The 25,932-nt window shown below is 39.5% G+C and overlaps 1 protein-coding gene across 3 annotated transcripts in view; it reads right to left on the bottom strand.

The window, feature by feature from the left end:
• Positions 1 to 2,643: 2,643 nt before the first annotated feature.
• LOC128684800 (sodium-coupled monocarboxylate transporter 1) overlaps positions 2,644 to 25,932 on the bottom strand; it is an 89,574-nt gene continuing 66,285 nt past the window's right edge. For 2 of the 3 annotated variants that reach the window (XM_053771078.2, XM_070101108.1), the window contains exons 3-12: positions 24,533 to 24,674; positions 24,123 to 24,203; positions 22,769 to 22,930; positions 19,794 to 20,006; positions 18,896 to 19,158; positions 18,577 to 18,760; positions 15,684 to 15,770; positions 11,843 to 12,006; positions 10,073 to 10,280; positions 2,644 to 9,237 (exon numbers count right to left, since the gene is read on the bottom strand). In XM_053771078.2, the coding sequence (XP_053627053.1) occupies positions 9,103 to 9,237; positions 10,073 to 10,280; positions 11,843 to 12,006; positions 15,684 to 15,770; positions 18,577 to 18,760; positions 18,896 to 19,158; positions 19,794 to 20,006; positions 22,769 to 22,930; positions 24,123 to 24,203; positions 24,533 to 24,674 (1,639 nt within the window). In that variant the 3' untranslated portion in view covers positions 2,644 to 9,102. The remainder of the gene's footprint in view (positions 9,238 to 10,072; positions 10,281 to 11,842; positions 12,007 to 15,683; positions 15,771 to 18,576; positions 18,761 to 18,895; positions 19,159 to 19,793; positions 20,007 to 22,768; positions 22,931 to 24,122; positions 24,204 to 24,532; positions 24,675 to 25,932) is intronic. The other variant, XR_011394130.1, reaches the window with a different exon arrangement.

Genomic DNA, 25,932 nt, shown 5'->3' with positions numbered 1-25,932 from the left:
ACCTACCTGAGCCTTCGGCTCTCCTGTCACTGACGGGATTGTTGAACACTAATTAGTAGTATTCCCACAGCATTTCGCTTTTTTTTTTAACGTCTTTTGGAGTACGAACCTTCTTTGAGTAAATACTGGAAAAGGTTTATGACTGCTGATTAACTGTGTGATCAGAATGTATTTTGCTGGGAGAGGAAGAGAAGGATTATCCTAGGGAGTGCTAAACCCGTAGGGATTATGCACAACTCCTGTGTGTGGAGGGGTTATACCTGGAGAGGGTTTCGGGGGTCAACGCCCCCGCGTCCCGGTCATTGACCAGGCCTCATGGTGAATCAGGGCCTGATTAACCAGGCTGTTACTGTTGGCCGCACGCAACCCGACATTCGAACTACAGCCCAGATGGTCAGGTACTGACTTTAGGTGCCTGTCTAGCGCCTTGAAGACAGCCAGTGGTTTATTGGTAATCCACCTTATGTATGCTGGGAGGCAGGTGAATAGTTTCGGGCCTCTGACACTTATTGTGTGGTCTCTTATCGTATTAGTGGCGCCCCTGCTTTTCATTAGGGAGATGTTGCATCGTCTGCCGAGTCTTTTGCTTTCATAGGAGTTATTTTCGTGTTTAAATTTGGTACTAATCCCTCTAGGGTTTTCCAAGTGTATATAATCATGTATCTCGCCGGCCTGCATTGTAGGGAGTACAGGTTGGCGAACTTCAAGCGTTCACAGTAAGTGAAGTGTTTTATCGCACCTGTGTGTGCCGTGAAGGTTCTCTGTACATTTTCTAGGTCAGCAATTTCACCTGCCTTGAAAGGTGCTGTTAGTGTGCAGCAATATTCCAGCCTAGATAGAACAAGTGACCTGAAGATTGTCATCATGGGCTTGGCATCCCTAGTTTTGAAGGTTTTCATTATGCATTCTTTCATTTTTCTAGCAGATGCGATTGATACAATGTTGTGGTCTTTGAAAGTGAAATCCTCTGACATTATCACTCCCAGGTCTTCCACATTAATTTTTCGCGGTATTGTGTGATTGGAATTTGTTTTATTCTCCAACATGGTTTTAATTTTCTCACATTTTCCACATCGGAGTAATTTAAATTTCTCATCACTGAACTTCATATTGTTTTCTGCGTCCCATTTAAAGATTTGGTTGATGTCCGCCTGGAGTCTTGTAGAGTCTTCAATGGTGGACACTCATGCAAATTCGGGTGTCCTCTGAAAAGGAAGACACGGTGCTGTGGCTTACACCCCTGTCTATGTCAGATATAAAGATGAGGAACAGGACGGGAGCAAGTACTGTGCCTTGGAACAGAGCTTTTCACAGTAGCAGCCTCAGATTTTATTCTGTTTACTATTACTCTATTTGTTAGGAAGGCATTCAGGCTTAATTCAGGGAATTGGAGCACAGATCCAATTCCCTAGATCAAGAGCCCCTCACAAGCATCAAGGAACCTCCCTTGAGGGGAGGGGAGGGGAAAGAGCGCTAAACCGTAGGGAGTCATAAGACACCTGGAGGAAAGGGAGTCAGGTTTAGTCCAAGGAATGAGATCGGGTTAATATCTCGGATCAAAATCTCTCACCGGCATCAAACACCGTTGAAGTGATATTTTGTTGGAGTGTTGTACTTGATTAGGTTCCCATTATTCTTGAAGATCAAATCTAATATAATTTAGTTTCCAATAGGTTCTTTCACCTGTTAATTCAAAGTAAACTTCATGGAGTCTCAGAAGTGCCCTGGTATGTATTTGTTGAGACAGTAGGCCTGTTACCACCTCCAGCACAATATTGTTACCTATTGTGGAAAATTTTGATTTTTCCTAAATTTAGCATATGTAACTTTGAATATAATAAATGTGTTTCACAATGTGATGCTGATTTGACCCTTCTAGAAATTTCAAGTGAGGGGAGGATGTGGAACAGCGGCAAGGGGGAGAGGAGGACGCCATAGTGAAACTGAATGTGTGAACATTGGTCTTTAAGTGTGCAATGTAATCAGACATCATCAAAGTTCAACTGGTGTATATCGAACTTAATCCACAATTTAGAAATTGCTGACATTCCCGCTGAAGAACAGAGATAAATAGTGTGGAAAACTCTTAAAATTTGGCTACAAGGAAGGAAAAATAGGAGACTCCGATTCTTCCCAGCAGCAAACCTTAGCTAAGTGATGCTTACCCATAATGTACAGTAGTTTTTCTTTGGCCATCGTAAATTCTCGTTGTTAGGGTGTGTTCCAAATACCTGTTATCCAGTAATTAAGTGGTAAGTGGTAATACGAATTTCCAGAGTTGCTGGTTTTAATATTTTAATTATTAATTTAATGTCAGATTTAGCTTTTTGTGAGTATTGATGGAGTGGGCATCGAGGGAGTAACTGTTCTGCGACCTACTGCATGTAATAATTCAGGTAATACCCTGTAAACCTCATGCAGGTAATTTCTCACACCTATCCTCCACTTTCACATTTCGGAGGTTGAAATCTTCGGGAGGATAGTACCTGTTGTAGATACTTTAAAATGGTATATTGTTTGCACCAAATTGCACCCTAAAATATAATAGGCTGTAGGAGGTTGCACTAAATTATGAAAAGTATTATAGATTTTTTTGTAGCTTTCAAATTCCCGTGCTACATTAAGGAGAAAAATAGTTCTGAATAATGGACAATTTTATTAAAAATATTACATATGAGGAAACAAGCACAGTACATTATATATTTGTATAAAATGAACTCCACACTTATAAAAATAAAAGGGAATTAAAACTGTAGGAATATATTCTAATGAAGGTGGAGGCAAGTTTCAAAACAAGTTTTTATGGGAACAATGTGTCGTTGTGTAGAGCTTTATCAAGTAATACCGCTCAGCAGGTAACATACCAACACCAGTTAGTATGTTGTCTGCTGAAGACTGACACCTCTAAACTCCACAACTTGTAGTACGGGACACCTCTAAACTCCACAACTTGTAGTACGGGACACCTCTAAACTCCACAACTTGTAGTACGGGACACCTCTAAACTCCACAACTTGTAGTACGGGACACCTCTAAACTCCACAACTTGTAGTACGGTCACCAATAGAAACTTTCACGCACATTGTATCGTGAAATATATATTGATTTTGAACTTAACAATAATAGTGTCAAGTATTATGAAGAAAAAAATTGATATACAGAACTACAGTATAATGCCATTTTCTCTTCAAAGTGGTTTGTTTTGATTTAAGTTAGATTATAATATATATTTACATTGATGTGAGAACTTCCTGGTTAGATGCCAAAGATAATCCTATCATACCTAATAAAATTATTAAAACTTACATTATTTGGAGATTTATAAAATAATCTGAATCTAAACTTCACACTACTTATGGTAATCGAATGAAATAAAATAACGGCTTAAGTAAATGAAAGATACAATGCTCTGAGTGTCAAGTATATAACATTTATTTTTTTAAGATGCAGTATATTTTTTTGAGATATATTGTAGGAAAAATTAAGATACTCTCACTTTAAAATAATATGGAATCCGATAAAAATATAACTGGTGAATTTATTTCAATTCACCGATGCCACAGATCTATCTAAGTGGTAGTCCAGTAATTCTCCTAACCTAACCTAACATTGTGACATACTGTAACTGAGTGATCATATCACACTTGTGATAAATAATGCGGAACATTGTGAAATATCTTCCTGACAATGACTTAAAGAAGTTGGTCCACTCACCATCACAAAGTTACAGTACAATGATGCGGTATCAAAGTATCCCAGTTACTTCACAACTCTTATTACTATATATGCATATACATATTTATCAACAAATAACCTGCATATAGTGGAAAGACTTATGACGATGTTTCGGTCCGACTTGGACTAGTTAATGGCCCATGTTGAACCGAAACGTCATAAATCTCTCTCTTTCTCTCTCTTATATGAGGGTTATTTGTGCAATGTTCCAGTCACGGGTTGTGACTTTTTATTCTTTACATACTTTATCATTTGAAGTTCGAGTCATCTCAGTCTATGAAACAAATTCTAATTTCTTGATACAAAGTTGTAAGAATTTGTCTTTCTCCAAAAAAGTAAATAAAAAATACATTAAAAAATTTCTTTAATATGCCTACAATTTTTGTAATACTTCTTAGCCCTTCGTCTCTGTTTCTATATACACGAGTTTGATAAAGTATTTACAGCCATGAAACATGTATCCTGTGCAACAATGAATACAATCATACACATTTACAGTAATTCAAATGCTTACTTTTATTCTCTTCACTCCATTATTACTGCTACACCCGTGTTTGTATTCACATTGTCTCTTCGACGGAATGTCTCTTATCCAAATATATGTTAACATTCTGTGTGCACTGATAATCTATAAAACATTCTGTGAGCTTTTATGTATATTCGCAACGTTTTTTTTTCATGTATGTGTACCTACAAAATGTTTCCATGCAAATACATTTTGTACCAAAAAATGTAAGTGGTAATGAACTACACAATTAAACAACAAATATATAATAACTAGGATTTAATAATTAGGAATCTAATTTACTAAACAAATTTTATTTTCAAAATGTACGTAAGTTTCTAAGTTAATTGATATTTGTTTAATACACATTGAAAAGCCCCTGGTTATGTAGAGCATTTTAGGTAGACTAATCTAACACTTAAAACTACTGCACTTGACATCGAATAGTTAAATAGTATTTAACATACTGTTTTTAAAATACACTGCCGCAGTAACATTGCTGCTATCACAGGTCTTACTATACAAAATACGTTTTATAAATAATATAAAAGTATAAGGATATGAGAGTACTGTACTAACGTTCATTTGGGCACAGCTTTGCACCCTAATTTAACTTCCAAAGAAAAGTGTGTACTAAAAATTAGCCACATCTGTAGTGACGTCGTCGAGGACAGTGTGGTTTGTGTAAGTCATCTCCATCTTTCCTGGTAATTTTTTTTTTTCAGAACCGTGAGCTGTAGAACAGTTATTCCTTCAACAAATCTGGAGCTCCTAAAAGCTCCTACTGATGTAGCCTTTTTTTTTTCCTGTGAATATTGCATAATTCTACATATCTTGTGGGAAGACTGTTGTTTCATGGGTTTGCTGCCACTCACTGGTAGAAGACTTTCTTACTATGTATCCTACACTGCAGTCTAGCGAATACTTGTACCTTGTATGTTATGTTGAAGTTTTCTTTAAGACAATGCTTTTGTTTTGTTAGGTTTTGTAGGTGTCATCTCCATGTGTGAATAACAGCAGAGTCCGGGCGTATATATATAGTACACATTTATGGGTAAGTGCTAAATCCGTAGGGGTCATAAATCTCCCGAGGATAGACAGAAGCGAGTTTTAAAGTGCAGGGTGTCTCCAATTCACTGGATCAAGATCACTTCACCGGCATTAAGGCCAGTGAAGGCTGGGAGCGTATAAGGAATTCGTAGAGCTGGATGACAGTTTTCTTGTCCATATATTTGTGTTCCATTATTATTACAGTGTTACTCCCACTCACTTGCTGCGCTGCTTTTTAAGGACTCGTGGACTGTTATGCCATGGATCATTTCTTGGAGGCAGAAAGACAGTTTGCATTGTTTCATGCTAGTGCTAAATTTCTCTAGTGAATAGCATTCAAATTTGTTTTGGATCATTATGCTTTTTTCAATGTTTATCTTTATACAAGGAATCTTCATTATCGACACAGAAAATTTATTGTGATTTAAGATAGTATTTTTATCTGTCAATTATCACAAACAAGGTTAGCTTCAGAATGGATTTTTTGTGGTACTTCAGACATTCATATCAGATTCTCTATTTATGAACCTCTTATTACGAAATTTTGCTAGTAATCCAGCGACCTTGAATTTTCCAAGTCTTTCTTTTTGTCTGTAACACTGCTAAATATCTAAAGTGTATATGTACATGACAACTTGGAAAGCCTTGTCAGTGTAACCGACAACAATTTCAAAAAATGTAAGTAAATTTATTATCAAACATTTGTGTTCTATAAATTCACGTTGTCTTGATTATCCAGTATATATGGTGCACCGAGAAATGGTTGGCTATTACTTCCCCTCAAAATTATCTTAAGAAAGTTGCATATGTAAGAAATTTAGGTGACTTCAAGTAGTTTCTGCTGCAAATCTACTTTCTATTATGAAGACAGAAATTATAAAAAAAAAATGATCGTCTTGAGACATTTTCCTTAGTCCAGGGAGATTTTAAACAGTTTTAGTCAGTAGCGCAGCCTGAATTTCAATCCGGGGAGTAACTTGAAAGTCGTAAGATGCTCAAAAAATCGTCTTTAAAAACTTATGATTTTCAGTATGTGTAAAATTTCTTGGACTATCGTGCTTTCGTGGTTAATGGTCAATACAATACAGTGAAAATTTGCAATTAAAAAGTATTTGAATCTGGGGTGCTTTAGCCCCCCCTCCCCTCCTGTACATATAAATTCTTAGCTTTCATATGTTTTATCAAATTAGCAGTATTATATTTTCAAAGTTTAATTTAGATAAGGTTTTACCCAGTCTATCTATAGATGAAATATTGTGTTCGAAAATGATAATGCCTCATGTCAGTCTGTCTTCTTTTTGCCTTCTTGTAGCGCTTAGTTTGATTATAATATTATTGTTGTTGCTTTCTTCCCACAGTAAGAATTCCCAGCTTTGTCCTTACTCCACTTGCCAACAGTCCAACAGTCTTTTCTCTGGAGGTTCATGGAGCATCAGCTTCTTCACGAAACTATTGCTAAACCCAGGCTGATGTGAAAGCTGCCGATGAGGGATGAGCTTCTACCACTGGCAGATATGTGAGGCTATTCTTTACCTTTCTTTGTCGGGATATTGTGTAGCAGTGAAAGTCTTGTGATCAGATGCGCCGATGTATGCAAACTATGTGCAACTCTTCTCCGGCCATATCATCCTACTGTTGTGATGCAGTAGAAGTGAATGTTATCCATCGAATCAGGCAGTTAACTGGGTCTGCACATTCAATTTTTTTTATTAGGTCTGTGCATTTCATATATGTACTCTTTTGGGAGGCCTATTGGAATTATGCACTGCCTTAAGCACAGTTTCCGGGTGTTCGGGAATTACAACGTCCATGGACTGGACAAATGTACTTTCTGAAATAATTGTCAGCTACACAAGATTCATATAATGCAGTAGTGTATATAATTTGTTTACTCTCTGCAATACAAAATTTCTAACACGAACAAAAAAAAATGTATTTATACACGTTTGTTTTTAAAATATATAAATACATTTTAATGCTATATTTTAAAATGTGCAAGTTCCTTAAAATATAAAAATATATAAATAAATATCTTTGCCCTACCACCAATGAGAACTATGGGATTTTTACACCTACCAATAGTTATATAACATTTGAAATCAATAAATATATCATAATACTAATTATTCCGTGGGATATTACTACTGTAAGTATTTTTTTTCAGCAAGTCGGCCGTCTCCCACCGAGGCAGGGTGACCCAAAAAGAAAATACTTTCATCATCATTCAACACTTTCACCTCACTCACACATAATCACTGTTTTTGCAGAGGTGCTCAGAACACAACAGTTTAGAAGCATATACGTATAAAGATACACAATATATCCCTCCAAACTGCTAATATCCCGAACCCCTCCTTTAGAGTGCAGGCATTGTACTTCCCATTTACAGGACTCAAGTCCGACTATATGAAAATAATCAGTTTCCCTGAATTCCTTCACTAAATATTACCCTGCTCACACTCCAACAGATCGTCAGGTCCCAAATACCATTCGTCTCCATTCACTCCTATCGAACACGCTCATGCACGCCTGCTGGAAGTCCAAGCCCCTCGCCCACAAAACCTCCCTTACCCCTTCCTTCCAACCTTTTCGAGGACGACCCCTACCCCGCCTTCCTTCTCCTACAGATTTAAGTGCTCTCCATGTCATTCTACTTTGATCCATTCTCTCTAAATGACCAAACCACCTCAACAAACCCTCTTCAGCCCTCTAATACTTTTATTAACTCCACACCTTCTCCTAATTTCCACACTCCGAATTTTCTGCATAATATTTACACCACACATTGCCCTTAAACAGGACATCTCCACTGCCTCCAACCGTCTCCTCGCTGCTGCATTTACCACCCAAGCTTCACACTCATATAAGAGTGTTGGTACTACTATACTTTCATACATTCCCTTCTTTGCCTCCATAGATAACGTTTTTTGACTCCACATATACCTCAACGCACCACTCACCTTTTTTCCTTCATCAATTCTATGATTAACCTCATCCTTCATAAATCCAAGTCTGCATCAAATGTACATCAAATGGTTATAATTATAACAGTTTTTAAATGCGTGGACCGGTAAGCCAGCGGAAGGCCTCGGTCAGATGAACAAAAGCTCCAGCTGCGGGTCATCATATAACTAAGACCCGCGTCAGGAAACACTTGTCTTGTTTAATGACAAATCTTGCCTAGCCTAACCTGTATCAAATGCATAAAGGGGCACTGCTGCAATTATAATTTGCATACAAAAAAATAGCTAATCGCAGTAGTTAAAAAAATGTACTCTGTATTATTAAGCAGTTTATATAGAGATTATCATCAATTTGAACGAATGATTGTGAAATAAGAATAAATAATTTATCAAGGCTGTAAAATATATTTAGCAGGTTGTAACTGACTTATCATGTGCAGCATTTAAGAGTTTATGGTAACCTTTCATTCTTTGTGCATCAAACATTTTAGAACCAGTTATGTATGGTGTGTGTTTGATTCATGCAATGCTGACGTACAATTTCAAGTAAGTTCTAGAACAGCAGAATACAGTAAAGCTATATAGTCTATCGAGATCACATGTTTACATACATAAACTCCTTATAAAAATCACAGGCAATTATGTCCAGTTAAAATTTAAAACTAACAAGGAATACATTTGTATTTCCAACCAAAACATGTGTCAGGAACACTACATACTCCACAATATGCCTTATGTAAGCTTGGTGATCTAATTAATGCTATGGTTGTATGGTAGACAAGTATACTTACTGTCCTCTGCTGCATTCCATAAACATCAGAAAATTTCCTTGGGAAACTAATGATTATCTTACAGTTTTGAGCATTCTTTTTCTTGCACAAACTCATTGAATGTCTTTTCCATCATATCTGAGTTGAAGGCGGGATTAGTACTGCCCAGGGAGCTAGAACTCTGATTCTCCTTTAGTCCTTCCTCTTCATTAATCTGCAGAGAAAAAATGTATTATTAAATTAGGGGCTGGGAGTCTATAATTATTCACCTACGTATAAATATGCATTATTTTCAAAACCATGTATACAATGATGGTTAAATGACTTACAATATTCTTTTTATATAAAGATAATAATTGTATCTTGCGATATTACAATAGTATTTCCTATCAAGGGGATACCTTGTACCTTGATCCAAGGAACTGAATCAACTTTTCTCCAACCTGAAACAAACCAGATGCCCTAAGCACTGTATAACCCCTACTGGTTTAGTGCTTCCCCACGATTATAATAAATTATTATAAACTAAGTATACTTGCTTCAGTCGCTACACGACTAATAATTCATAAGCTGAACCCCCAGTACATCAACGATCCAAGCAAGGTATCCCTTGCACGCAGGAGGCATTATAGTAGATGGACTTCCAAATTCTCTAAAGGCAAAGAAGCGGTCCCCTCAAGAAAGGTGCCTTGTTGCCTCTCATTCCCCAGAAGTTTGGTGACGTTTGCTGAATTACTCACATCGATTAAGTGAGTCTTTTTGAATAATAATAATCTCTCATACACTATTTTTTGATCACTGGTCATATAATTCATTACTGTATTCATTCTCAGCTTATTTTTTTAATTATAATATCTGCAGACGTTGATGTATGTATGCGTGAAATTTATGTAAAAGGATGAGGACTAATCAGCTCTAGCGCCTTCAGGAGAGGACTTCTTTAGGAGATGAATCTCTAAAGGAAACAAGCAACGGGTTAGCGAGAATTATCAATAATATATATTCTGATCTAAACCAAATAATTAGACAGCACACAACAATATACTCACGTAGTCTTCACCAAGACCATCAAGCCCTGGGAGCCATTTCTTGAACCACAAGACAGCGGGTGAGAGACAGCGAGGGTCGATGGCCCTCACGTCCTGCTTTCCAGTCACCAGCGTCACCAGCAGACCCACTATGATCACAGTGAAGCAGCCAGTCGCAGAGTACCACATGTAGGACAAGCGGTACAAGCCCAGCGCCTCCTCAGGCTCACTGTGTGCAAAAGTAAACAATGGTAAGTCACTCAACGCATAATTAACACAAAATAACTGAAAACATTGAGATATTTAATATTTTTGAGAAGGGTCTGATATTTCTAATTAAAATGCATTACATTATTTCGCATATAGTATAAATCCCGTATAACAAAACCGGCAAATCTTTATTTCCAAACTAAAATATACTCAAGATGTTTACCATTAATACAGTACAGTGCCCCGGTACCCCGTGGCCTGGTGGCTAAAGCTCTCGTTTCACACGGTGAGGGTCTGGGTTCTATTCCCAGGGAGGGTAGAAACATTGGGCGTGTTTCTTTACAGCAGTTGTCTATGTTCCTCATCAGTAAAATGGGTACCTGGGTGTTAGTCGACTGGTGTGAGTCGCATCCTGGGACAAAACTGACCTAATTAGCCCGAAATGCTCTGCATAACAGGTTATAACACGTGGCTTTCTATATAGTAGTATGTCATTGATGTCAGCTAGGCCTGTATACCTTGCGCATGTACTTGTAGAAATAAAGATATTTTATAATTATGTGGTAGCAACTCTGTGGTAGTAGGTGTGTGCTGCTTCATTCACCCAGCAGGCAGGGCTGGTAGTGACCCAGAGTAGGGATGGTGACTACAACCAACTTAGGTCCTCAATATAGGTCATCGGCTACACCCATCAGAGGGGCCGCCCTGTATTGGACAGTTAGGTGTCCGGAATGAGTTATAGTCGAAAAACTATCTTTGCATCGGCCTGGGCCATCATTCGTATCACAGCGCTTTCCGGTTTTGGAAACCCCTTGCGAACTGAGGTACCCTGCCCATACTGAACTACGATTATCCCTTTTGTCCTTCAGAGTTACAAATATTTTGAAAAAAAATAGTTAACTTTTCCTGGAACTATTGCTTTGAGTGACCAGACCTCCAACGTGCCTTTTTTCTGGAAAAATCGTCGAAAGACTACAGCGTCGTTCCCAAAGAGTCACCTTCATTCAGTCCTGTACGACAAGCTCTCATCACTCGCCCTACAGATCCCTCTACCAGAACAAGGCTTCGCGTTGCTTTATAGTACCATTAGTGTTAGGCTTCAGTTATGAGTCGTTTATATTAATAACCGACTAAATGCATCGCAGCACCTTAAAACAGTACATTTTGCGTTTTTTTCCTATCATCCCATTCACGAGGGTTGCCACGATGCCTATGAACTGCTCTTGATCAAAGAAATTAGAGCTCCCTTCCTTGTGACCTAACATTTGCTTCCATGTTCTTAATTCTCGAAGCCCAGTAAGACCCCTATAGATTTAACGCTTCTCAAGGAATATAATAATACAGATGTTATGTATCTTCATACGAGTGATGCCCTTGGTCTAAGAAATGGAACTCACCTCCTATTCCTTAGATCAAGACTAACTGCCTCCCATTCCCGAAGCGCTGCGTGACCTCAGAAAGCTTAATATTTCCTCATGAATTTAATAGTTATTAAAATTTTATGATGATGCAGTTGTAGGTTCATTTCACCAATGGACGACATATGGGGTTAGGTCTATATGGAGTGATTAATGTACTCACGGTGTAGGCAGGAATGTTGGTTCAATGATGGTCATGTTAACACAGCCGTCTATGCTGGTAGGCATGGCCTCCAGCCTGATCTGACCATTGGACCTTGCCACCTGGTGACCGATTCCAATCCAGAACATGAAGATCAAGCTGATAACTTCACCAATGAAGGCTCCCTGTAGCAGTAGCCCAAAGAGAGCGTAAGTGACGAAATATGAATATAAATGCCTAACCAGAATTCACTTACATCAATGATAGGATCCTTAACAGACCACTATACAAACTCCTTATTTTATAGCTGAAAGCACAGTTAATTCAAATTAATCATTAATTTACATTGGTTTAAATACACCTGCTTATACACAATGGTTCATAATATGAAGTTGTTAGTAACTTTCTTTGCATGTGTTGTTTTTATTAACATTATTTAATCGTCACCTTATCTGTTCAGTATTAGGATAACTTAAATTTATTCTTATATTAATTTATTTTGAACCAACGCTCTTTTCAAAGTAAAGGCTGATCGGTGTTCCCAATAAATGATCCAAGAAAACCTACTTGGAGTATGCCTCGAGAGGGTTTCGGGGATCAACGCCCCCGCGGCCCAGTTCGTGACCAGGCCTCGTGGTGGATCAGGGCCTGATCAACCAGGCTGTTATTGCTGGCCGCACGTAAACCGTCGTACGAACCACAGTCCGACTAATAAGGTACTGACTTTAGGTGCCTGTCTAGCGCCTTCTTGAGGACAGCCAGGGGTCTACTTGTATGCTGGGAGGCAGGTGAACAGTCTTGGGGCCCCTGACACTTACTGTGTTGTCTATTAGTGTACTCGTGGCGCTATTGCTTTTCATTGGGGCGATGTTGCACCACCTGCATAGTCTTCTGCTTTCGTAGATAGTGATTTTCATGTGTAAATTTGGTACTGATCCCTCTAGGATTTTCCAAGTGTATATTATCGTGTATCTTTCTCGCCTGTGTTTCCGGGAATACAAAGCAAGGGACTTCAACAGTTCCCAATAATTTAGGTGCTATATCATACTTGTGTGTGCCGTGAAGGTGCCCTGTACATTCTCCAGGTCAGCAGTTTCGCCTGCTTTGAAAGGGGCCAATAATGTACAGCAGTTTTCCAGCCTAGAGAGAACAAGCGATTTGAAGAGAATCATCATAGGCTTGGCGTCCCTAACTCTGAACGTTCTCGTTATTTATCCTATCATTTTTCTAGCAGATGAAGTAGATAAGTTGTTGTGGTCTTTGAAAGTGAGATCCTCTGACATTATCACTCCAAGATCCTTCACATAAGTTTTTCGCTCTATTGTGTGGTTGGAATTTATTATATACTCGGATACAGTTTCAATTTCCTCAAGTTTTCCATACTGGAGTAATTGAAATTTCTCTTCATTGAACCTCATATTGTTTTCTGCGGCCCATGTAAAGATTTGGTTGATGTCTGCTCGGAGTCTCCAGCGTCTTCGACGAATGACACTGTCATGCAAATTCGGGTGTCATCCGCAAAGGAAGACACGGTGCTGTGGCTTACATGTGTCTATGTCAGATATGAGGATGAGGAACAGGATGGGAGAGAGTACTGTGGAACAGAGCTTTTCACTGTAGCCACCTCAGACTTCACTCCGTTTACTATTACTCTTTGTGTTCTATTTGTTAGGAAGTTATAGATCTATCTACCACCTTTTCCTGTTATTTCTTTATCACGCATTTTGTGCGCTAATACACCATGGCCGCACTTGTCGAAGGCTGTCGCAAAGTCTGTGTATACTATACCTCCATTTCGTTTACCCTCTAGCGAATCCAGGACCTTTTCATGGTGGTCCAGTAGTTGGGACAGGAATGGGTGACCTGCTCCAAACCTATGTTGCTCTGTGTTGTGTAACTGATGGTTATCTAGGTGGATGGCGATATTGCTTCTTAGAACCCTTTCAAAGATTTTTATGTTATGGAACGTTAGTGCTATCAGGCTGTAGTTCTTTGCAATTACTTTACTACCACCCCATCCTGTTGCTCATCCTCATATCAGATAGAAAGAGATGTAATCCACAGCACGTGTCATTTTTTGCAGATACTAGGTTCTGTATGAGACTCATCTATTGAGGACACGGTTAACCTCCAAGAAGATATAAACCAAGTTTTCCAGTGGGCAACGGAAAACAATATGGTGTTCAATGAAGACAAATTCCAACTACTCCGTTATGGAAAACTGGAGGAGATAATAATTAGAACTTAGTATACTACAAACTCTAGTCATTCAATAGAGCGAAAAAAATAAAGTGAGGGACCTGGGAGTGGTAATGTTTGAGGGTTTCACTTTCAAGGCTCACAACAGTGCCACGATCACAGCTGCAAAGAAAATGATAGGATGGATAACGAGAACGTTCAAACAAGAGATGCTAAGCCAATGATGATCCTTTTTCAATCATTTGTTTTCTCTTGGTTGGAATACTTCTGTACATTAACATCTCCATCCAAAGCAGGTAAAATAACAGATCTAGAGTATGTTTACGTTTACTGCATATATCAGTTCCGTCAAAAACCTTAACCATTGGGAGCACTTGAAAGCACTTGACTTGTACTCGCCGGAACGCAGGCGAGAGAGATGCATCATAATCTATACTTGGAAAATCCTAGAAGGAATGGTCCTTAATCTGCTTACGAAAGCAAGACTGGGCAGGCGGTGCAAAATACCCCCAATGAAAAGTAGGGACGCCATTGGTACACTAAGAGAAAACAAAATAAGTGTCTGGGACCCAAGACTGTTCAACAGCCTTCCCTCATGCATAAGGAAAATTACCAATAGACCCCTGGCTGCCTTCAAAAGGGAACTGAACAGATACTTAAAGTCGGTGCCGGATCAGCCGGCTGTGGTTCGTATGTTGGACTACGTGTGGCCAGTCTGGTTGATCAGGCACTGATCCACCGGGAGGCCTGGTCGTGGACCGGGCCGCGGAGACGTTGATCCTCGGAATACCCTCCACAGGCTCCAGGTAGACGTTTCTGGAGTGGGGATATATCTGTTGTTTTTAGTGACTGTAGGATGACCCGTGTCCATGCTCCCTCTCCATAGAATGCTAAAGGCACATAACTGGGGCTTCTTGCAGTTCTTGATGAACATGGAGTTCCACGAATCCGGGCCTGGGGCAGAGTGCATGGGCATGTCACTTATTGCCTTTTCGAAGTCTTGTGGTGTTAGGAAAATATCAGAGATTTATTAATTGACCGAAATTGGTTAACGGTTCGCTAAACACCGAGTCATATTGGGACTTTAATATCTCACTCATTTCTTTACTATCATCTGTATGAGTCCCATCTCATCTAAGGAGGGGTCCAATACTGGAATGTTTTCGCCATAAATCTGGTATAAAGAAAGTAGTATTTTGGGTTTCTTTCAATTTCATTCATGGTTTTAAGCTGTTCTTGAGATTCTTTTCTCCTGTAAGATTCCCTAAGCTTAAGTTCGATATTTGCTATTTCTCTGACCAGCGCTTCCCTTCTGATTTTTCGCCTTTGTCTGTATAGGGAGCGTCTCTCTCTCTTTATATTTTACATCTCCTCTTTCTTTTTCATAAAGGAATGTGCCTTGAGCAGACCTCTAAGTGCCTCAGAGTTAATTCTTTCTAGGCAAACGTTCGGATCCGTGTTGTTCAGGATATCTTCCCAGCTTGTTTCATTTAGAACATGACTGACTTGTTCCCACTATGTTTTTGTTACTGAAGTTGAATTTGGTGACTTCACCCTCATTACTGATCTCTAAGCATGACTTAAAACTAGATGTCACATTAACAATGATTTATGGCACATGGAAAAGGACTATGTGAATACATTTGCACAGAAGAAGACTTACGTAGGCATTGGCCCAGGGGAAGAACATGCCAAGGGTGAAGACTCCCAGCAGAGGACCTCCAACCATGCCGAAAATGCTGAGCGCCGCCTGCAATACAATACATCCCATATAAGAATTTAAGATTAGTTCGGAATTTTAACCCGAAATGTTACCACCCAAGATAACAGAGTCAGTGCGTCATCGAGGACTAACTGTCTTACCTCCTTTAATCTTGTCCCCCAAGATGTGACCCATACCAGTCGACTAACACCTAGGTACCTACTTACTGCTAGGCGAACAGGGACAGCAGGTGTAAGGATACATGCTCAACGTTTCCACCCATGCCGGGGACTGAACCACGGACACTCAGTATGTGAGGCAAGTGCGTTGCCAACCGAGCCACGGGAACTGCCCTACTGCTGATGGAGTAATCTAAAATAAGGCTAGATGCCTTTATGCTGAATACCCTTGATCCACGGAACTGTAGGTAGCGTCCGACTCTTGGAGCAACCCTGATTACTTCTCACTCTCCAGGTGCTGTACGACTCGTACAGATTTAGTTTCCCCATGAATAAAATGTAAGAAAAAAGGCTAAAGGTAAGAGATATTATAAAGAAAATGGAGAGATATTGTGGGTCAAAAATATATTAATTACAGTGTGGATCAAAAATATATTAAATAATGTTGTACTCCAATGACATTGCTTTGCAAAACTTACAGAGAAAGTAGAGCCAGAAGATGGCAGCTCGGTGTGTTGTAGAGAGGTGCAACACTAATATTAACACGAAAACTAGATTAAGACAAAGCATTTCGGTCGTTGCTCTATCCGAGTGAAGTATCACTATACTGCATAACCCAAGGTTCTCATACCTTAATACTGGTGAAAGAAACTAATGCAGAGTATGGCGTAAGTTTATAATGCAACTAAATATTAGTGATGATTTGAAGCGAATCAGATTTGGAACTCACAAGTTATCACATAGAAACTACCATTAAAATTTTCAATAAAAATGACAAATTAAGTTATATACACCTTAAACTAAATCAAACCTGCCACTAAGAACCAACTAACTTTAAAGCCAAACTAAAAACAAATGGCACCTACACACTCCAGCAAATACAATAGTACTCTAAGCCAGACACATCGAGTGTTGAATTCAGTTTTCATGTCAATCAGAGATTTCTCCGGTTATCCCACGGAAATAATATCTTGGAGCTGCCTTTGTAACATTGTCCATAGGACGCCCATGCATCCAAACACTCTTGTAAGTCTTGTCCTGCATACCGTGCATCAGCCTTGAAACTTTTAATCGGATCAAGTAAGGCGTTCTGGACTTATAAACTAAAATTTTGAATACAAAAAAGAAAAATGTTGCTGATAAATGTTCCGAAAAGAGTTAAGTCTATTATCCAATAAAAATATTTGATTTTGTAAGAAAATCCAATAAACTTTATTTAAAAAAAAATGGCACCATAACCAGTATAAAAATACTTCCAATTATGATATATTAGAGTTTAGGATTTGAAGCCGATCAGAAGACGCACGCGTTCTTTAGATATTACACGGGAAGCAATTTATTTAATAAAAGTGGCATTTGAAATTTACAAAATTCAAAATGAACGCCAGGCTTTATTTTAATAAAGCCAAACAATGATGAAAGTGTAATGCCGATCAGAAAAGACATCCACCAGTAATTGATCTGAGTCTGATTGTACGATTTTTTTAACAATTTCAGTAAAATTTCAAATTTCCACTTAGAGTAAATTTATGGGAGATCATTCAACACTTTCCCCATCATTAACACAATCACTGTCTTTGCAGAGGTGCCCAGATATTACACTTTATATGTCACTCCAAACAGTCAATATCCCAAACTCCTCCTTTAAAGTGCAGGCAATGGACTTCCCACCTCCAGGACTCTGCTAACCTGAATCCCTTCAAAAAATATTATCCTACTCACATTCCAACAGATCGTCAAATCCCAAAAACCATTCGTCAATCTAACACGCTCACACATGGCTGCTGCATGTCCAGGCCCCTTGCACACAAAATCTCTTTTACCCCCTCCCTCCATCCTTTCCTAGGACGACTTCTACCCCTCCACTACAGATTTATACACCTTCCAAGTCATTCTGTTTTGTTCCATCCTCTCTAAATGTGTGGTGTAAATATTATGGAGAGAATTCGTAGTGTGGAAATTAGGAGATATGGAGTTACTAAAAGTATTATTCAGAGGGTTGAAGAGGGGTTGCTGAGGTGGTTTGGTCATTTAGAGAAGCTGGAGCAAAATAGGATAACGTGGAAGGTGTATAAATCTGTAGTGGAGGGGAGGAGTAGGGGTCGTCCTAGAAAAGGATGGAGGGGGTGAAAGAGGTTTTGTGTGAAAGGGGCTCGGACATACAGCAGGCAGGTGTGAGCAGGTTAGATAGGAGTGAATGGAGACGAATGGTTTTTGGGGTTTGAACTGTTGAAGTGTGAGCAGGGTAATATTTTGTGAATGGAATCAGGGAAACCGGTTAGCCGGATTTGAGTCCTGGAGGTGGAAAGTACAATGCCTGCACTCTAAAGGAGGGGTTTGGGATACTGGTTGTTAGGCGTGACATCTGAAGTGTTGTATCTGGGCGACTCTGCAAAGACAGTAATCATGTGTGAATGATGGTGAAAGAGTTTCTTTCAGTAAAGATCATTATATATGGGACCGTCAAGTGTATAAGGGAGGAAAATCAAGTAATTAATGAGAATCTGGTAAAAAGTGAAGCGTGTTAAGAAGATATGTACATGTAAGAGCTTCTCCGTTACACATTCTTGAAGCACAAGTATAAAAATACAATACCACTTAAAAATTTTGCTTAAATTTTTGAAAACGATTTCACAAAGAAGACGCTAACCATATATAATAGAGTGCATGCTTACAGATAAAACATTGCCGAGCTGCTCCGCTACGAAGACTAGGCCAAAAGTGAGGAGACCGAAGAAGAGAGAGAGGCCTCGTGAGACCCAGGTAGCTACATTGTCGGAGATGCCAGGGTAACACCCGCCCTTGACGAAGTCCTCCAACACGATGGCCGCCAGGGAGTTCATTCCAGAAGACACCGTGCTGGTGGTAACAATAGCAATAATTAACTTACTGAATGATACCATCCCTGGCACTACGTGTATTTACAGTGGAAACTTTCAATGTTAAATCTGGAATAGTGATTTACTACTTTAATTATGAAGAGAACAGTCCTACCTGAGGGCACCGGCAAATATGCCAGAGACGAACAGTCCTGGGAGTCCACGCCACTGTCCGAGGGTGTCCATGACAAAGAGTGGGAAGAGTTGGTCTCCCTTGGTGACAATACCGGCGCGGATGGGGTCACAATCAAAATACTTGGCGTACACAACCATTCCGCCGAAAGAACAGGTGATCATCAGCACAAGCAGCCCAACCAGGTTGATCCACAGGGCGTTAATTGCCATTTGCTTTGTCTGGACGCTAAGGTATCGCTGGACCTACACGTGATAAATGTACGTGTGTGAGAGTTAATTCTAATTTCTTAAAGCTGATATAAGAACACAAAAATAATTGAGGAGATTTTACCAAATATATTGAAGGTTAGGTGTAATATTCACCAGACAACTCAGTGCAGGTAGCTACAAAAGTGACACGAGAATAAACGCTTCTACTAGGGCAACTAGTCAAGACTGTCTCTACATAAATAGGAATACTACATGCACTACATACCAGGCAATACCCGCAAGTTTACCAACACTTAAAATGAAGAAAACATACAGGTGTAGGGTAAGCTATTATGTGATACAACTCCACATAGAGACGAGCGTTTTCACAATAAAAGTTGGCCCAGCATCTGTGTCTTTTCTTTATCACTGTCAGCAGTATGATGCTGTATCCATTCAAAACAAGAATGAAAAGTTTACGCAGTTGATAAACTGGAAAACAGCAGTCCAGAGAAAAAGACATAGCATGATTTTATGCTATGGGTTTGGCATTAATGCTTCATTCATTGCTTTTAATTTGTCAGGGGTCACATGATGACTCGCTTACAATGTGTTGTTCTTCAAAAATTATACAGAAATTGTAATATATTTATTGCAAAAGTCTACTATTAAGTGTTAAGAGATTGTACCTGTGCCTGGTTGACGCCGTAAATGGTGATCCAGGTGAAGTACCCGCCGATGATGAGCGTCCAGAAGGTATGTCTGGTGGTGGGATCAGGATCGAAGTCAATGAGCTGTGCCCGGCCACTCTCTGCATTCTTCTCCCACACGGCGTCGAATCCACCCACATCAACAGCACCCTTGATGATGACGAACATCATACTGGCATACATGATGAGTGTCTGCAAGAGGAAACACTAGCGTCAACAGCACCCTTGATTATTCTTTTAATTTAACAAAATTTGATGCATCACCAGTGTACTGCTACCCAATTCCACATGATTATTGTACAACGGGATCAAAGGCTATGATGAACATTTTATTGGTGAACATAACGAGTGTCTGTTGAAGGAGACACTAACGTCAACAGCGGTGGGGGATGGAACTCAGAGGAGCTCCGAGCTCAGTAACCCACGCTGTCATCAAAATACTGTTTGGTGACCAAACATAGCTGAGTGCTAGCGTACTCAGGTCACAAACTGAGGTCCGGGGATCGATCCCCGGTACGGCTGAAAGCATTAGAATGTGTTCCCTTAAGGCACCTGATGTCCATCAATAAAATAGGTATTTGGGTGTTAGTCGACTGGTGTGGGGTCGCATCCTGGAACAAAATTGACCTATGGTGATAATGGTATAAAATATCGACAAGCCGAAGATAAAAAAAAAAAAGGCATGTGCAACAGCTGGGTATCTTTATTGATGAAACGTGTCACCTACACAGTAGGCTTCTTCAGTCAAATACAAAGGGAGCAGGTGTAGTAGCGAAATAAAGATGATGTAATCAGTCTATCAACCTTGGAGAAAAAGTATTTGAGGTGGTCAGTCCCTTAGCCTGGAGAAGAGTTCAGCTCCATGGTCTGGAACGATATGAAGTTGAAACATGAGAACGGAGTCTTAAATATTGTCGAAGATGAGGTGGAAGATCTCGAAGACGTTGCAGGGAAAGGGATTCATCAGCAGAAGTAAGACTGCAGGTCCCTCTGGCAGAGGGAAAAGTGGAAGATGTCCTCTGTACCAAGATACCGTTGTACTGCAATGTCTGACAGTTACGTTGAAAATTGTATAAAATACGAAAAGTTGAAGATTAGGACATGTGCATCAGTTGGGTATCTTTAGTGATGTAACGTTTCGCCTACACAGTAGGGTTCTTCATATCGTTCCAGACCATGGAAGTGAACTCCTCTTCAGGCTGAGGGACTGACCACCTCATACTTTTTCTAAAAGATTGATGGACTAATTACATCTTTACTTCACTACTACACCTGCTCCCTATGTATATGGCTGAAAAAGCCTACTGTGTAGGCGAAACATTTCATCAGTAAAGATACCCAACTGTTGTACACGTGTATTAATCTTCAAAATTGACCTAATTTGCCCGAAATGCTCTGCATAACAAGGGGCTTTCTATATAGCCTGTATATCTTGTACACGCACTTGTAGAAATAAATAACAATATAATATCTTTATTTACTACAAGTACATGTACAAGGTATACAGTCCTAGCTGACATCAATGACATAGTACTATATAGAAAGCCGCTCTTATGCACAGCATTTCGGGCAAATTAGGTCAGTTTTGTCGCAGGATGCGACCCACACCAGTCCACTAACACCCAGGTACCCATTTTACTATATGGGTGAACAGAGACAACCGGTGTAAGGAAACACGTCCGATGTTTCCACCCCTTCGCCGGGAATCGAACCCAGACCTTCACCGTGTGAAGCGAGAGCTTTTGCCACAAGGCCACGGTGCACCGTAAAGATATTATTATTATTAAGTAGAAAGACATTTACGTACAATTCAGAACATTTATTAGAGGAAACGTTCTTCTTGAGACTGAAGTCACTCGTGGCGAAACGTTTCCTCTAATAAATTTCCTGAATTGTACACAAGTGTCTTTCCACACATATATATTGCCTCTCTGCAAGAGGAAACATGTCATCACTATATATCGGGAAGCAAAATTTCGGTAAAGCGTCTGTCCTTCGCTTAGTAGACACAAATACACTTACACAGAAACTTTCTTGGCGAAAAGTGGTCCATAACGTTCCCTGCAACTGCACTAGTATGTTATCGTGCGGGCATTCCATAATAATGCTAACCCCTCTCGCTTAGCGAAAGAAGGACGAATTCACCCCTACGTGTGCTGATTGAACCCACAAAGAAAGAGCGCTTCGTGTCACGCGTTTCTGATGTTAGCATATGGGTGATGAACATCCTACGTCTGCCATTAATGAAGGTAGTGACCCCATGAATCTTACATCAGACCATACGCACAACAATTTAGAAAACTGCACAGCAAGTGATCCACCTGTAGAGTGGTTCATCGAAGTACATGACCCCCCCTCGTGTGCACAAAAGTAAACCCTGTGTACACACAACTAATCCCATGTACAAACAAGTAATACACAATTAATTCACGCATAAATACAGAGAAAATAACGTATATACACAAAAGCGGCCCAGGTGTGCAGAAAAGTAAAGCAAAGCGTTCGTAACGTAATCTACGTGTACACAAAAAAACCCAAGTGTGAACAAAATTAAACCATGCATACACAAAAGAAACCCATGTATACAGAACCCACGTGTACCACAATAATTACGCACTTGTACACATGTAACCCACGTTAGCTCCAGTTCTCCGAAATGGAGCTACCCAGCATCAAGGAACACCCCCTCAACCTTCATGAGCATCTGCTTGGGAAGGAGGGGAGGAGCATCCTCCTTGAATGAGGCTCCGCGTCAAGGGAAAACAACTATACTGAATTCAATGATGGTCTGTCTACCCCCTTGCAACGTCGTAGAAACCCTTTTCCTCCTCTGGAAATCCATGCCCATCCTCCTCCCTGAAGGGACAGTATAAGATCCAGACATCTCCGCCTCCCCTGTATAAAGAAAAACCCAACTGTAGAGATCGACAACCTGACGTGCAACACAGACCCACCTGGAGTGCGTCCGTCCAGAGGACTGCCTTCATGCCTCCCAACGTCGTGTAAAAGATGCACACAAAGCAGATGAGGCTGACGGAGATGTATACATCCAGCCCGGTGACCTGGGCCAGAGCGAGAGCTGGTGCGTACACCACGATGGCCATGTACAGCGACATCTGTATAATACATAGCTCGGCATTAAAAGGGTTATTATAAATATTAGAATGTGGATGTAGTCGGCTTAACAGATACTAAACTAGAAGTAGTATGATAATACTTAAGTGAATTTCAGTGTAGAACGTATAATACGCATGAAGAGGAAAGGAAATGTTAAACGCTTCCTAATTTAAATTTCACAATGTATAAAATATAATAATTTTGCGGTGGAAATTCATAGGAAAAAATACTATTCGATGAATATAACGCAATGAATAAAAAAAACATGGACCAGAAAGCAATCTTTGTCAATGTATATAAGCCACCGTAACAGTGCATGGTTAGAGGCATATGACATACTAAATAAAGCCGATGAGATGAAAATACCGTGAAAATGATTTTAACTAGAGATACAGAATGGATGACCAGCGAGGTTAGAGGTAATAAAGTGTGGTCAGCAAAAGTCACAATTTTAATGGTGGCATTATTTCTGAACCAAATATTAAGAAGTCTCAATGGAGAGGGGGCAACATGCTTTCTACGTTTGTTATAGTATTTAATAGAAAAAAAATAAAATATGTATTTAAAGAAACATTTAAAGCTAACAGAAAAAAATCATGTACTATTACAGATAACTTGTGTAGTTAGATGATGACTATGAACTTTTATGATCTCCCCTATGTAAGGGTATTACTGTTTCCACACAGTCACCCATCTAGTTACTGGCTACAGTTTAAATGCAGCATCCACATCCTTCTATTATAATTTCGACTTAATACAATATTTTAGAACAGGAAATTGTAATTAAATATACAAGGATTTACTAACGTACAAGATATTTTTCAGAAAGCACTTACGAAAGAAAGAAAAACATGACAAAGGAAAGTATGTAACTACTAACAATGAGTTCAGTGTCCCTCAACAAAATTGATTAAAACGAGGTAGAAAATAATACTGTATACTATGAGCGAGAGAGAGAGAGAGAGAGAGAGAGAGAGAGAGAGATATTATTATTATTATAATCAAGAGGGAAGCGCTAAACCCGTAGGATTATACAGCGCCCAGGGGAGGATGTGGAAGGCATTCAGGCTTAATTCGGGGAACTGGAGCACAGATCCAATTCCCTAAATCAAGAGCCCCTCACCAACATCAAGGAACCTTCCATGAAGGGAGACAGAGAGAGAGCTATTCAGTTACTGAATAACAACCCACCTGGATAATGAAGACGCAGGATCCCAGCCATCTCACTGCCCTGTGGAAGCGTCTCTCCAGGTACTCATACGCTGAGGTAACCTGCAACACAAACTTAATATCAACTGCAGAAAAAGAATTTTTTGCGACCTTTTTTTTTTCCAAGCGGTTACTAGCCACTTATTTTTTATCTAGCTGCCTAACTTACCTTCCTTGAAATACAGTAAAAATTACATCTCGCCTGTTAAGCAATTACCTCTAAAATGCACATGACAAGACTACAGTATAACCTAGGATGAGTATCACCACAGACAATTTTCTAATTAAGCTTATCAATGATTACGGCCAAAATCAACATTTGTATATAACGTTAAACGAGCAGAAACGAAGGAATTGGAACTTTCTTATTACAAGAGACAGATGTTACATACCTGGAGCTTATAAAAGACTGGAAAGTAGAGATGGGCAGCGGCTGGCATCACCAGGATGTAGGAGAAGCCTATAAGCCAGTATATGAATCCAAACTGATAGACCTCAGACGGCGTCCCCAGCAGTGTTATGGCAGACATGAAGCTGAAAAAAAGTAATATATTTAGAAAAACTTCAGAATAACCTGGCTGGAAAAAATAATTACTTGCATACTGACAATAAAAACTGGATCACGCCTCGGTCCATTCCCTTGATTTTTCTCGCGACTAGTATCCTCGTACTCGCCTATTTGTGGTTGCAGGGGTCGAGTCTTAGCTCCTGGCCCCGCCTCTTCACCGGTTGCTACTGAGTCCTCTCTCTCTCTCCCCGCTCCATGAGCTTTATCAAACCTCGTCTTAAAACTATGTATGGTTCCTGCCTCCACTACATCACTTTCTAGACTATTCCACTGCCTGACAACTCTATGACTGAAGAAATACTTCCTAATATCTCTCTGACTCATCTGTGTCTTCAACTTCCAATTGTGACCTCTTGTTTCTGTGTCCCCTTCCTGGAACATCCTGTCTTTGTCCACCTTGTCTATTCCGCGCAGTATTTTATATGTCGTTATCATGTCTCCCCTAACCCTCCTGTCCTCTAGTATCGTCAGGCCGATTTCCCTTAATTAACCTTTCTTCATAAGACATTCCCCTTAGCTCTGGAACTAACCTTGTCGCAAACCTTTGCACTTTCTCTAGTTTCTTGACGTGCTTTATCAAGTGCGGGTTCCAAACAGGTGCTGCATACTCCAGTATGGGCCTGACGTACACGGTGTACAGTGTCTTGAACGATTCTTTACTAAGGTATCGGAACGCTGTTCTCAGGTTTGTCAGGCGCACATATGCTGCAGCATATGTGTGCTTGGTACGGTGATAACAATTTATATTTGCTATACAAACAAATTCATATTTATTGAAAAGTTGTAACAAGCTATCGTTACCATCTATACTACAGAGACAGTAACGACAGCCCCATACAACTATATTACGTTGCTAGGTATGTCTGGTACAAGTTAGATGTAATGGAATATTTGTGTAATTTCTACAGGTTAATCTTGTTACTGTTAAGTTATATTTTCGGCATATTATTTCTTGTTTTATATATATATATATATATATATATATATATATATATATATATATATATATATATATATATATATATATATATATATATATACTGTTAACTTGGCCTTATTTCTGCCATCTTACGTTTTCCTTTTCAATTCTTTGGCATTTATTCTATTTCAAGGTAAGTTTGAAATCAACTTCGTAAACGTAGATAATTTTTCACTAACATTTATAGTTCTGTTAACATGACCTCATCAATGCCATTTTTAACTTCATTTTATTGTAGCTGAATA

The sequence above is a fragment of the Cherax quadricarinatus genome, chromosome 5 (genome assembly GCF_038502225.1).
Source record: "Cherax quadricarinatus isolate ZL_2023a chromosome 5, ASM3850222v1, whole genome shotgun sequence".
Lineage (NCBI taxonomy): Eukaryota > Metazoa > Arthropoda > Malacostraca > Decapoda > Parastacidae > Cherax > Cherax quadricarinatus.
The sequence above is the reverse complement of the archived record's forward strand: the minus strand, read 5'-3'. Positions and strand labels throughout refer to the sequence as shown.